General features: G+C 41.0%; 1 protein-coding gene across 1 annotated transcript in view; it reads right to left on the bottom strand.

Annotated features, from left to right (window-relative positions):
* The window catches only part of PCDH15 (protocadherin related 15), a 2579312-nt gene that overhangs the window by 772755 nt on the left and 1792376 nt on the right, over positions 1–14181 (bottom strand). Inside the window, exon 18 of the mRNA XM_078642873.1 lies at positions 3562–3690. Within this exon, the coding sequence (XP_078498999.1) occupies positions 3562–3690 (129 nt within the window). The remainder of the gene's footprint in view (positions 1–3561; positions 3691–14181) is intronic.

Below are 14181 nucleotides of genomic sequence, written 5' to 3'. Positions count from 1 at the left end.
CAATTTAAGAACAAAAGTTTCAGAAAAAGCAGTAATACCCCGGCTCGAAAGTGATCATAATCCTCCAATAGTGTAACCCCAGATATAAAGACCTTCCCAATGTGGCCCATTCCTCATACAATCTGAAGAGGTTTGTTTGGCACATGGATAAATTAGAGGAAATTATAAAAGCCGTAAAAAAAATATTAAAAGAGGTAGAACAATGTGATCTGGGGGATGTCAATATGATCGACAAATGGAACTTCATAATTACGTCTCTGGTGGGGACATTTGTCGTTAAGCAGCATAGGAAACAAAATAAGGTACAAAAATTGTATCCCGCAATCTGGAAAAAGGCAACTGTAACACCTCTTCTCAAAAACCCGCACTAAACCCTTCAGAGCCCAAAAACTACCGTCCAATTGCCTCTCTCCCTTATCCCTCAAAAATAATCGAAAAGGTAATGAACCAACAGCTGTCGACCTTTATTGACCAGAACGATCTGCTCGACAACACGCAGTTCGGGTTCAGGAAAGGCCATGGGACGGAGACTGCTCTGATAAAAGCGGCAGAGGAGGTCAGGATAATCATGGACAGGGGCGGTGCTGCTATCTTAATACTCCTGGATTTATCCGCGGCCTTCGACACGGTCGATCACTCCATCTTGATCGACCGTGTCACCGCCTTTGGCATTCAGGGTAGGGCCAGAGCAACGCTGGCATCCTTTTTGGCCAACAGAGTACAGTCCGTGAAGATGGGGAGTTTCTGCTCTCCTGACTTCACTCTCCCTTGTGGTGTCCCCCAGGGCTCCTCGCTAAGTCCGACGCTTTTTAACATCTACGTGTCGGACTTGGCGAGGGTAATTAAGTCATTCGGTATGGGGTTAACATCGTATGCCGATGACACACAGCTGGTCCTGGAAATACACAAAAATGGAGAAGCAGTGGCAGCGAATTTTCAGGAAGGCATGAAGGCTATCAGTACATGGATGAACCGGAATTGCTTAAAGCTAAATTCCGACAAGACGGAGGTAATGGTTTTTGGCGAACTGACTCCGTCTTGGTCTCCGGTCTGGTGGCCTTCGGAACTTGGAACGCCTCCACTGCAAGTAGCCAAGGTGAAAAACTTGGGCGTGCTTTTTGACAATAAGCTCACGTTCCTCAGCCACGCCAACGCTGTGGTTTCGGCTTCTTTTTTTACTCTAAGAATGGTGAAGAAATTGCTCCCTTTTCTTCCTCCAACTGCAGGTAAAACGCTAATGTCCTCCTTGGTACTATCCAAGGTGGACTATTGCAATGGCCTACTGCTTAATGCACAGGATCAAGTGGTGAGTAAGCTACAGCTTGTTCAAAATGCTGCCGCAAGGATCCTTATGGGGATACCGAAGTACGCCTCTATCTCTCCCACAATTCGTGAGCTCCACTGGCTACCCATAAGAAGTCGGATAAAGTTCAAGGCCATGTGCATTATCCACAAGGCCTTGAACAACAATGGTCCCGATTTCTTCAAAAGCGCTTTTAAAATGTATAAACCCAGTCGAACATTACGGTCATCCTCGGCCCAACAGCTCCAAATTCCATGCACAAAAAAGGTAACATGGGGAGATAGACGTTTTGTAGTGGCTGCGTCAAAACTATGAATCAGATCCCTTCCCAGATTAAGGAACATTCTTCGCTGTTTTCCTTTCGAAAACATCTTAAGACATGGCTCTTTAACCAGTAAGATTTCACCATAACCCTCGTAATCTGCAAACTCTAGCGCCGAGACACCGTAAGGTATTTGTGCGCTCTAGAAATTTTTAAAATAAATAAATAAATAAATAAACCAGATATGACTACCACATCCAAATGCTGAGTTTGCACATTCGTTTTTTCGATATTGATTCTTTGCAAAAAATTCACCTGAAGAAGTCACTGAGTTCTAAATACTGAACTCTAATGACTGCTGATCCATTCACATCTACCATCACATAGCCAAAGGTGTATATGTTGGAAGATGCAGTTTATCCCTTAAAAGAGACTGGGACTAAAGTATACCATAATTATATTGTTCCAATGCAGATTGGATCCAAATCTGGCAGTACATCAACATTGACCGGTCAAGGAAGAACAGAGAGGCCGCCACCGCTTATTGCTATTTGCCACCAGAACTTTTCACTGAGGAACTTCTGAATTCCTATTCCTGGGAACTTGCCCCCTAGCCCTGTAGACACCACAGGGTCTCGTAACTGGCTTGAAGGTCGACATACCACTACAATTATATTGAGGCTGTGACCTGTTCTCCCCCCGCCCTTATCCTGTGACCTTGGCTCTTTTTCGCTGTATCTCCTACGCTGATATGCTCTCCACCCTTTTATATGCCTCCCTTTGAACCAAGGACGGGGACGGCATTTTCCAGGCCATATTTCGACAGTGGGCCACTAGGACCATTTGTCTATCCCGCGATTGCTATGCAGCGTGATCCCTGTGGAGCTCTTGCTCACATTATTTAGCACCTTCGGACCTCTGGATAACATTGGTGCACTTTTTCCCCGTGTACTCCAAATTTACGGCCTGTGAGCTTGCTATATCACATATCCGGTGGTTGCTCCAATTGAACTCAGATGGCCCCCCAAATACCGGCTTATATATTCTCACCCTGAAGAAGGAACTGTGTATATGTTTGTTTGTTACGAAACGCGCGTAGGCATTTTACAGTTTATTCTCTTTTTTTGTATTTTTGCTTTTTTTTATTATGTTATTGTGTGTTCTTTTTCACGTTTGAATTATTGTTACCCACCTAATGTCAGTGTTGTAGATGTAGTGTTGTGTATTTAGCCTCGTACTGTAACCATGGGCCTCTGTCTATGTATTGTTCGCACTGTTGAGAGAAAGGAAAACAACTTTTAAATGTTTATTTATGTGATTATCTTATTTAATTTTGATACTAATAAAATGCGGTGATGCTTCATATTCTGCGGGACAACTAATTGTTTAGTGTGGATGAATCACCCACAATAGTATAATCCTATGGAGGAAGATTCTGTTATTTAACTTGTGTTTCTCCCTGCTCTCTTCCTCCCCATTGAGATTTCAGGGCCCCTCTCACGTTTATTGGTGAGTACACCAACATTGACACCATTGAACAAGCAGAGTCAGAATCTGTTAAAAGTCAATATATAAACTATAAGGAAGAATAATTCAATAACTGAAGCTGCCTCACAGCAAGTAGCAGATTGTTATCATTTCTGTTATTCAATGGCCTTTAGTGAAGCAGACGGAGTCTCTCAATAGTCCCCATACCTTCTGAAAATTTAAGAGCAGATGTTCCCCTCATACACCACCATTGCAGTATATTACCACACCAAAATGTACTTCTCTCAAATGGTGTAGCAATTAGCCAGGTGTAACAACACTTTCACTCACATCAAACATTATTTTTTCTCAAATCGGCCTCATTTATTTTAGCATTTTTTTTAAAAATTCTAAATGTAAACATTTTGTCATTATATTGCCTCACTCTCAGCAATGAAAACAATTGTAAGTGTGTTTCTTGTGCTATCCATTAATGCAGTGTTTCTCATAAATCATTTGAACCACTTACCCTCACTTGGCCCACAAAGGCATTGACTTCTTCCTCTTGGACAGATAGATTTTTTGATAAATAGGGATCAAAAACAGGTCCATTGTCATTTACATCAGTCACCATCACATTAACTGTTGCAGTTGAGTTCTGCAGGAAAAATGAAATGTCTTCAGTTGGGCTAACAGTGGAGTTTCATAGCATAAGATACCCAAATCGGATGTACCTTTCTATTGGAACGCCTCATAAAGGTTCATCAAATGCTACCAAAGTTATTAAGAAAATAAAGAAATGCCTTTTCAATTGAAACTATATCTAAATATATACATATACATATATATATATATACATATACAGTTTTTCCTAAGAAATTATATTCTAACCCACAACCTGTATTTTTGCAATCCTTTCCGAGAGTTGAAACGAGGCCACTTGGCCGGAACCTATGTTAAAGTATTATGTACTATGTTATGAACTCAATATTTACTGCTTTTTATTTATGTTATCAAAATCGATACTTGAATATTCATCCCTAGAATATCAACATACAAATATGGACTTGCGCAAATGTAAAATGTCTGTTCATTAGCAAGCATGCATTTACAGAACAGTTACACAACAGAGTCTTTTCTCTATTTCATTTGTAGTTCGTCTCAGAATGTGCTCCTCTGTCTATGTTCACCTTTCTATGTGCACTTTAAAATGGTGATTGTGTGTTTATATGGCTGGCTAACGAAGAAGACCGCCTGGTCGAAACGCGTCGCCAATAAGCGATCTTTCACACACGGACCCTGGAGTGCGAGTCTTTTGTGTTCTCTACATCCACTGAGAAACCCTTTCAGACATATATATTTGTATGTGTGTGTGTGTGTGTGTGTACATATATATCGCTTCAAGAGTGCAGATACAGGCATGCTGGTTGACTGTCAGGGAGGGGTGCCGGCTGGAACAGCGCTTCTGGCATCGCACAATATTTCATACAGGTTTCGTCCTCCAAGTTGAACCTGAAAAGCGTCATATTGTTTGCTTACCATAAAAACCACAATGTGACATACCCACAATGCAACGTATAGGGGTCATATAATTCCACAATTGTGGCACACCAGGTTCTAACGCTCAACATTCTTGTATTGTGTTATAATGTCCTTGCCTTATGTTTGCTTTATTTCATTCACATTATTTTTAATGGTCTTGTCTGTAACTTGGGTCCCCTGTGAAAGCTCCGTGCCCCTCTTGTCTAGATTGCATAAATCTGCTAATACATATATAAATAAATATGAGGCATCTCAAATAATTCATACCTTCTCGGCATATCTATATGAAGCAAATCAGTCCTTTTTCCTTTGATCATTTTCTCATTCAAGTGTTAACAACAGTAACATACGTTTTGACAGCTGTCATAAATAATGCACTTTTAAGGAGAGTATACCTTTTGTCTTCCAATATGGTCCTAAAAATAATGGCAAGAATTTTCACGGGCAGATCAGGTTTTGCCAAGTGTGTAAAACTTTGCAACCTCAACAACATTTGTCAATGTTGCTGCGCCCACACATGGATATTAAGCTCTATGTAAATGTTGCAGTACAATTCATTACAACACATTCATGTTATGTAAGGGTCACAATATAGATTATGAGTCTCTTCAAAGGCACCCTTCTACCTAAAGAATTTCCTTTACAGTAAGGGATTGGTAGCCCATTAAAAAAAATACTTTTGAGAAAAGAAACCTTCAAAACGGGCCTCTTGTCTACTGCACTCTTTCCCATTACCATTATGGAAACATAATGGTGAAAAAAAATATTTTTTTCAGTTTTTAAATAGTCACTGTTTTGATGTAGTGATCTATACTGTATATTATATATGTGAGTTTATGAACCAGATGTAGTGTTTCGACTTTCTAAATGTATTGTACTTTGCTACTGGATCTTTTCAACATATTTTATATGATTTAAGCATTTTATGTTAGCCAAAATGTTCTTTATTGGTGAGAATGGTACTAGCACTTGGTGTTCACAACCTTACGTGGTCCTGAAACATAAAAAAAATTAGTGTGGCGGCAATCGTGAGAACATGACAATCATTGAGTGACAGAAATATATGACTGCCACTTTGACAAACCATTTTTGCCATTATCAGCAGACCTAATGGATCATGCTTAATTATCAATGTCTTCTTTCTGAAAAAGTTTGACATCGAATTATAGTTCAGCGAATCACTTAAAATATATGAACTACTTCTCAGAAACCGAAAGACAGAACCCAAACTTTGGAGAAAATGAAGCATGAAATTATGAATAAAAAAGACTCAACACTTCAAGTGCTATTTTGATCAAACTGCATTTGCTGATAATAGCTGCCTGGCACATGCATTGCAAATATTATATTGTAATTTATATTTTATTTGTATAGCTCTTACTACCACTGATGAGGCATTGAAATGCTTTGTAGCGAGTAGTATGCTACTCCACAACCCAAGGTTAGAGTTAAATTGTTAAAAGAATAATAATATTTGCTTCAGTGTTTTTACTTGTGGATTAATTGTGGGAAGTTTGTTAAGTGTGTGCTTTGGTGCTCTTATGTGTTTAGTAGTGTTTTTAGTAGGGATAGAAAAAAAGATTTCGATTACAAAATGGAAGTTGTGAGTTTAACTGTCAAAGCAATGTTTATTTAGACCCTAGTCTTTAAACTGATATAAAACCAATTTGAACAGATGAAAACATCAAAGTTTGTACATTCTCAGTGTTAAAGGGTTGGTAATTTTTCAATGAGGGTTGCATAATTCGAAGTTCCTGCTCGGGGATACTCAGCACATTATAAAATGAGATAGAGTATAAAATGTTCTTGCTAGAATTGGGATTTCTGGTTGGCTAAGGCTTGCGCCAAAGCCAGGCAGAAACCACCATTCTAGTCAGGGCAAGGGAGTCACACGCCAAGATAACCCCTGCTCACTCCCTTGGTAGCTTGGCATGAGCAGTCAGGCTTATCTCGGAAGCAATGTGTAAAGCATTTGCGCATGCACACAGCAACAACATCCCAGGCACACTACAAAATGAACGCCACACAAGGTTATATAAAAATAGCCTTTGTATTCTCAAAACACATCAGATAGTAATCACACAATATACATTGTGCCAACTGGCATGGGCAATATTCACAAGGGATTATTTACACAGGACAGGGCCACGTGGGCCACTGTCAGGTTCAACACTTAGCAGAAATTGGTGCAAGAAAAAATAGATCATATACCTACAACCAGTAGCCACTGGTAATCACTGTACTCCACCTCAACCTGTAACATACCTTTACAGTATGCACAGTCACATCAGGTGCGAATTACATCCTGCACCAACCTCACCTACATAAACACATTATACAATCTGCTCACTAGTCTAAAGAACTGTGATGGATTAAACCAAGATCTGTTGACTGGGTGTGAGTGTTTGATTGGTTCAGATGCTCCGTCCATCACCACCCCCTTTTGTACCACTTTGTTCACCATAAGTTGGCAGGGTATGCTCAGACGTGAGTCCCTTACTCACTTTGCCACTGGATTCAAGCAAGCCGGGCTCAAGACAGCTGAAATGCCAAGAACCGGTCCTCGGAAGCTTGTTTCAGGTCCAGGGAAGGCATGGCTTGGCAGTTCGGGCTGGACTGTTCCATGAGGCACAGGGTCAGACTGATTTGCATATGGCCATGTCTGAACTGGGGTAGCAGAGTGGGCTAAAGAAAGGTGATGGATTAAACCCAGATCTGTTGACTGGGTGCAAGTGTTTGATTGGTTCAGATGCTCCGTCCATCACCACCCCCTTTTGTACCAAGAAAGGTGATGGATTAAACCCAGAGGATAAACAACAAGGCTAATTCATGATGGGTTTGGAACAGGAAAACAAAATCGAGAGGAAGGAATCCATATACATAACTCCAGCACCAATAATAATTCAACATATTCATGTCACAGTGCAATGCTCAATTGATAGACATGTAATAAAGGAACATTTAGTCTAAGAAGGCACATTGGGAAGACACAACAGTGGTTGTCAATGTATTTAAGAGCAACCAGGCTGGTTCTAAAGTCAAAGTCCTTGACCGCTAATTGAGTTAACCCTTTATGTACTTGCAGCAACATCAGACTCCACCAGTGTTCTGCTTCTTAATAAGATTCCTTGCTTGCCTATTATTAATACTCATGGCAAGCTATTTTCTAATGAATTCCATCCTGCCGCACATTTTGTGTTACATTCTCATTTTTCATTTATAATTTATATTCATGAATGCCACCCCATACATTTTGTCTCTCCTGACGGGAAGCGCTTGTGTCGCCCAGAGAGGCAGCAATCCCATTGAGACTGCGGCTAGTGCAGCTTAAAATCCTGCACCGCACATATTACATGAGGACGCTCCTCCACAAAATTCACCGCGCGGACACACCACTCTGCCTTAGACAATGCGGAGAAGCAGGTACGTTCTACCATACAATCTGGCAATGTCCCATGGTCGTTTCTTATTGGGTGGCGGTGATGCGAACAATCTCACAAATCACACATGTCACAGCATTACCGGAACCGAGCTGCTGCTTGCTCAAAATCTGGGAGCCCACAGATCTCACCCAAATGACCCAAGACTGGGTGACACTCTGCATGTCAATTAAGTAGGGCGAATTTTGCGAATCAACATTCCGCGAATTTGCGCGAAATCGCAAAAAAATCCGCAAATTGGTGGATTTTTTTGCGATTTGCACCATACTTAACTGGAGTACTTTCTACTGGCTAATCAGTAAGTACTACCTCGTTGGGTAAATGTATTGTGCTTTTCCTACACTACAGCTGCGTAAAGGCCCAGAAGTGTGGCAAGTCACCACGTGTGTCTGTGACTTTGCCACCACGCCCATAGGCGCGGAGGTCCCTCGAGTGAGCTGTCCATCACAGTGGGAGAAAGGGCGGGAAGAGGTTGCATAGCCTAGTGTGTGTGGGGCCGGGCTTCTGTGCGAGTTCACAATCACATGCCTCTTGTTTATAAAGGGTCAGAGACCGATCAGAGCAGCAGATGAGGAGAAAGCAGTAAGTGCTACCTTGTTGGGAAAATGTATTGTGCTTTTCCTACACTACAGCTGCGTAAAGGCCCAGAAGAGTGGCAAGTCACCACGTGTGTCTGTGACTTTGCCACCACGCCCATAGGCGTCGAGGTCCCTCGAGTGAGCTGTCCATCACAGTCGGGGACAGGGCACGAAGAGGTTGCATAGCCTAGTGCGTGTGGGAAGGGGCCAAACGGGCGGGGCTTCTGTGCGAGTTCACATGCGTCTCGTTTATAAAGGGTCAGAGACCGATCAGAGCAGCAAATTAGGAGGAAGCAGTAAGTGCTGGTCACTGGAAGTACAGGGGGATTGTGCTCGAGAAACTCGTGGATGCCTAGACCCCATCACGGATTACAGCTAATTGTAGACGGTAGATCTGGGGAGAAAGCACCACTGCTAGCATCGACCGTGCTCACTAGATTCTTGGACTGATTATAATGCGTTTCTGAATTTGACCTTCAACTCAGGCACCTGCTTTATTTATCTGTAAGTGCTTCCTACTGAGGTTCAATTTTAGTGACAGGAGCCTCGTTGCCTAATTGTAACTATTCTCTGACCCTGCTTTGAGGGTCAAAGCAGGGTCAGATAATAGTTGCAAGTAGGCGACGAGGCGCCGCTCAGGAAGCACTTACATGGTTACAGCAGGTGCCCAAGTTGAAGTTAATTTCTTTGTAACCATTTTGTAAATGGTTACAAAGAAATTAGCTTCAACTTGGGCACCTGCTTTAACCCTGTAAGTGCTTCCTGAGCAAAATTTGTCCCGCTCACGGATTCGCGGATTTTGCCGCGATTTTGCGCGATTCGCGGATCGCGAAATTGCGAAAAATCCGCAAGCGGAATGAATTTTACGCCCATGCTTAATGTCAATAGCAAAACGCAATATAGCGCAGTGCTGGGGATCCCAGAATGGCCCTACCCTCGGCCTTTGGGGTAGGGATATGGATGTGGTAATGATGGCTGAAAAATCTGTGTATGTTCATTGAGGTTGTCCGAAGAAATGAGTAAAGATATGGGGAGGCTGGAACAGCTATAGAGGTGACATATGTGTTCCTCCTCCGGTGGAGGACTCTGAATCAGATGCTAGTATATGAAAAAGAAGCAGTCAATAGGTTTGTATCAAAGCATGATTATTGGAAGTGAGTAATATACTGATTGATATTAATGCCTAATACTCTGCCTTTGAAACACTGTACAAATGAACGTAAACAGAATATGAAAATATTTTTTATATGTTGAATGCCATGCAGATATGTTCTCTATGCAATATCATGTGGAATGTTAAATAAAAAATTGTTTTTATAAAAAAAAGAAAATGCATGTGTATGAATGTCATTTTAGGGTTGGAGTGGGGATAGAATTAAGGCATTTTACTCATCAACCCCTGATCCAGGGACATTTGGCTTAATGCTGTCTTGTTTTCTGTATCCTACTTCTTGAATTAATTGTTCTGCTAATGCAGCACCATCTTAATCAGAAGCGCTGATTTGGCTTCATGCTAATTACATTGTATTTCTGTACCCTCGTGTTGAGGTGTCTTTATGTCAAGTTATTTTTTAGCTTTGTAATAAACAAAGTAACCTGAAGTAGTAGTCCATGAGTTAATTTGTATCAAAGGGCTTTATTGGCTAATTGACAAATTCGCTAACAACTTTTCTCCCCTCAATGCTAACATGCTATGAAAAAGAACCATCAGAGTGTGTCTCTAGAACAGGTCTAGGACTAATGGACCCGGTCCTTTCACACCTCATAAGAGCTGACTTAGCAGGGAACCTGAACACTTTGGAACCTATCTGATAACTGTTAAATGCACTTTGGTTTCCCATAATGTTGCTACCCTTAGTATAATGAACCTGACAGAACCATTGTTTTTTACATGCATTGGCACTACCCAGGATTTTAGGAATATTGGTCTGCGCAATGTACAATTGTGTCCTCGCATTCCCATCTAGTATAAGGTGATTCTGAGATTTACAGCTGGAATAGGGAACAGGGAATAACATGAGGTTATCAGTGTATGATTGCCGATTCCTGACTGTTATTTCACCTTTCAGCTGCAATTTTGCTCAGAGTTTTCACCACCATTTAGCATCTGAAATGCTGTAATAAAAAACTCCTGGCCTGCATTTTTCATGTGAAACTCATAATTGTGGTTTATCTGGTAACTGTTTTTGGATAGACAATAGGCTGTATGTATTTAAAAAAAAGATGATATACTAATCAGTAGCCTATGACCAGCAAAGAAAGCTATTACAAACAAGGCCTCCCAGGATTCTTCATCAGACAGGACCCAAAATAAGCTATAAATGCATAACAAAATATACATGCTTTGGGCCTTTTAATCGAGGTTTCTGGTGACGACATTTAGAATTCACTTCTAATATAAGTATTTGAACATATAACTATCTCACTTGGTAAAGAAAACCTTTTTGATCGTGATGCAAATACATAGGGCCCAATTCTCAAAGCTATTTACCCGTGACAGCTGGCCAAAAATGACACTTGTCAGGTGTAAATTGTTTTACTATTATGGAATTCTCAAGCAAGGCTTTATTGGATTCTGTAGTATTATGCCTCATGCAAGGGGTGGGAACTGCAAAGAACAAGGTGTGGGTTGCCTTTGTCAATTAGTTAATATCATTAAACGTGAGCTGTGGCCATTGACCGTTTCAAAGCATAAGGACTACCGTTGAGAGATTATGGGCTTCATTTAGATGTTGGTGCTGTAGTAACAGCAAAGTACATCACAGATTTTCTGCACTGTGAAACTTGTGCTTATGCTATTCTATTTACACCAATGGATCATCTGCTGACTCCACCTGAATAAACAATTGAACTGCTAGCCTGTCCATCAATGGGCCATTAGAACTGATTGATGGTGGCTCCACTTATTTAAGGTTGGGTGATCATTTCTGAGTTGCCATGCCGGAGTCCAGCATGCAAGGTATAGCAGCATTGGGCAGGGAAAGCACACAATCCCCCTTGCCTGTAGAGAAAAAGCTTCCTTCACTGGCAGCTTTTAATGTTTGATTTCCAGAAATAGACTCCTACTTTGGGAGTTTGCTTTTTAAAAACAAAACCTTTGCCGAACAGGCATCCACCATGGCTCTCTCTTGGTAAATCCTCAACGCTTTCACCAGGACTGTTGCAGTGCTGGTACAACTGAAAAGATAGAGCTCCCTGCCTTGGTGGACAGTCCTGCACCAGGGAAGCTGACTCCATATTCTCAATTTGCCTGGAGAGGTCACTCACCAAAAATAAAATCTGTTCTTAATTCAGTAAATTACAGGTCGTGCAAAACTTTACTGAGGAGAAGAATAGACTTTAATTAGCTTTCCCCTCACTGATTACTCATCAGTCATAAAAATATTGGGTACTTTCTTTTCAGGAAATTAAGAAAATACTTCCTAAATTCCAATTGAATTCATATGTTCAATTACCGCTGTGTGCATTCTAAAAAAGCAAATTTCGAAGTGGTATTTGTCCTATAGATTGAATTTCCCCACTTCATACAGCCTGCTTTGTGGCTTGTGTTCCCAATAGCTTGAGGATGCCTGCTTGTTTTCAGATGGGGGTGGTATCAATATATTCTTAATCTCTAGTTCATGTTCCTCTATCTAATATTGTACCACCCTATAGGAGCAAAGAAGCTTTATTTGAGGGGGATATGGAGGAATCAGATAAATCTGTTCAATTTAATTTGAACAAATACATTAACTAAGAATCTGTTTTTAAACTGCATGGCACCCGTAACAAATTACTTTGGTTGATCAATTGCTGCATGATCATGCACAGTGCTTAATCTGAGCCGGTGGTTTCCGGTGCTCAGCACTGGCATTAGTCCTCAACACTGAGGCTTAGAGCGCGAAACCGACCCAAAGGTGCTTTTCATGAGCACGAGTTAAGGACAGATTCATTTTTTGTAGGCACAAGGAGAATAAGTGATTTGCCTAGAAGCACAGGATGGGGAGCCAATGCTGATACTCAAACCTGGTTCCCCAGCTCCAAAGTCAACGAACTCTGGCCATTATGTCACAGTCTCTCCTCACTTGTAGGGTTTCATGGTTAATAGATAATTCTCTCATAGGCAGTGCTAATAGGAGCAATAGGCTGATGCAAGCTGCCTCCTGATGAGAGCCTCAGCACTAATTTTTCACAAATAGACCACTGATCACGCATGATACTGACCCACAATGTATTAGGTTTTAATCTAAAGCGTGTGGCAGACTCAAAAACACAATTTTTGATGTGCGGACATGTAAGCTTGTATGTGGTATCGGTATAATAGAAACCTAGTCAAAAGGCAGTGGAGGAGTGAACAGGGTCAAAAGCAAGGATACCGTCAATGAGTGATCAAAGAGAATATAGGATTTGGGGTATCTAAGTGGACTGGTACTTCGTAATGCTAACCAGGCTACTGTGTCCTTTATAAAGGTGCGTCTACAGCTCCTTGATAAATTGGAGGAGATGTTGGGTTACTCTGATAGAAACACGGTTGTCGTTCAGATGTCATTGCATCTGTTTGCACCTTAGCAGTGCTTTCAAATTTCCAATTTTTAAAAGTGTGCTTTGGCTGAAAAACATTACACTACACATATTAACCCCAAAGAAAGCAATTTTCTTTTACTTTAATGCATTAAATTCTTCTACACGTCTGAGGAGATTGATGATTTAAAATATTTCTTTGTATGTGTAAATGTGTGAGCTATACTAAAAACGCCTGGCATGTTACTTTCTGCTTTTTATTGGTTGTTCCATTATTACCTCCTTGTTCTACTTTTTAGCTTCATACTTCAATTTTCTATTGTTACCATGAGGTGGTCTCCCCAACAGCTCTTTGCTTCGAAAGATTAAGGCAAATCTGGCCAGAAGGTTTTTTATTTTTTATTTTTTTAAATGAAAAGAAATGAAATATCGATTTGTAGAGCCCTTTACTACCCAAAGGTGTCTAGGTTCTACGATTTGGAAGGAGCAGCAAGGAAGTGTAGGAAGGGAGCCCTGAGAGAAAAGTGCAAGAACAGATTAGAAGAGCCTATTTGTTAAACAACCAGGTTTTCAAAGCTATACGAAAAGCAAGTACGTTGGATTCTTTCCTCAGCTCCAGCAGTATGGAGTTCCACTGTCTAGCAGTTCCAGCATTGAAACTTCTGACACCCCAAGTTGCTCTTCTAACCTTTGAAATAACTGGGTTGGGAGAGGAAGATGATCTTACCGACCTTTTCGGCACATACCATTGGAAGTAAAGTCGAAGAGTTTTCTGGGCTGTCATTGTGCAATGTATAAAAATTTGAACTCCACCCGTTTTTTGACCGTTAGCCAGTGGAGTACAGGAAGAACACAAGAAACCGATTGGTGCCTAGGGATTTCCAGGAGTAATCACGCTGCTGCATTTTGAATAATCTGTAGTTTATGTAAAGATTTTTTTCTCAAGACTGACCAATAGAACACTGCAGTAGTCAATTTTAGAGAAAATGAGTGAGTGATCCCTGATTTACATATGTTCAAAGGAATAAACGGAAGATTTTTAGGAGAGTCTGGAACATTAGGAAGCAGGTGGAGGTAATGGAATGTGCA

The sequence above is a fragment of the Lissotriton helveticus genome, chromosome 5_1 (assembly GCF_964261635.1).
Source record: "Lissotriton helveticus chromosome 5_1, aLisHel1.1, whole genome shotgun sequence".
NCBI classification, from domain to species: Eukaryota; Metazoa; Chordata; class Amphibia; order Caudata; family Salamandridae; genus Lissotriton; species Lissotriton helveticus.
Note: the sequence above shows the minus strand (reverse complement) of the source record. Positions and strands in the feature narration are given on the sequence as shown.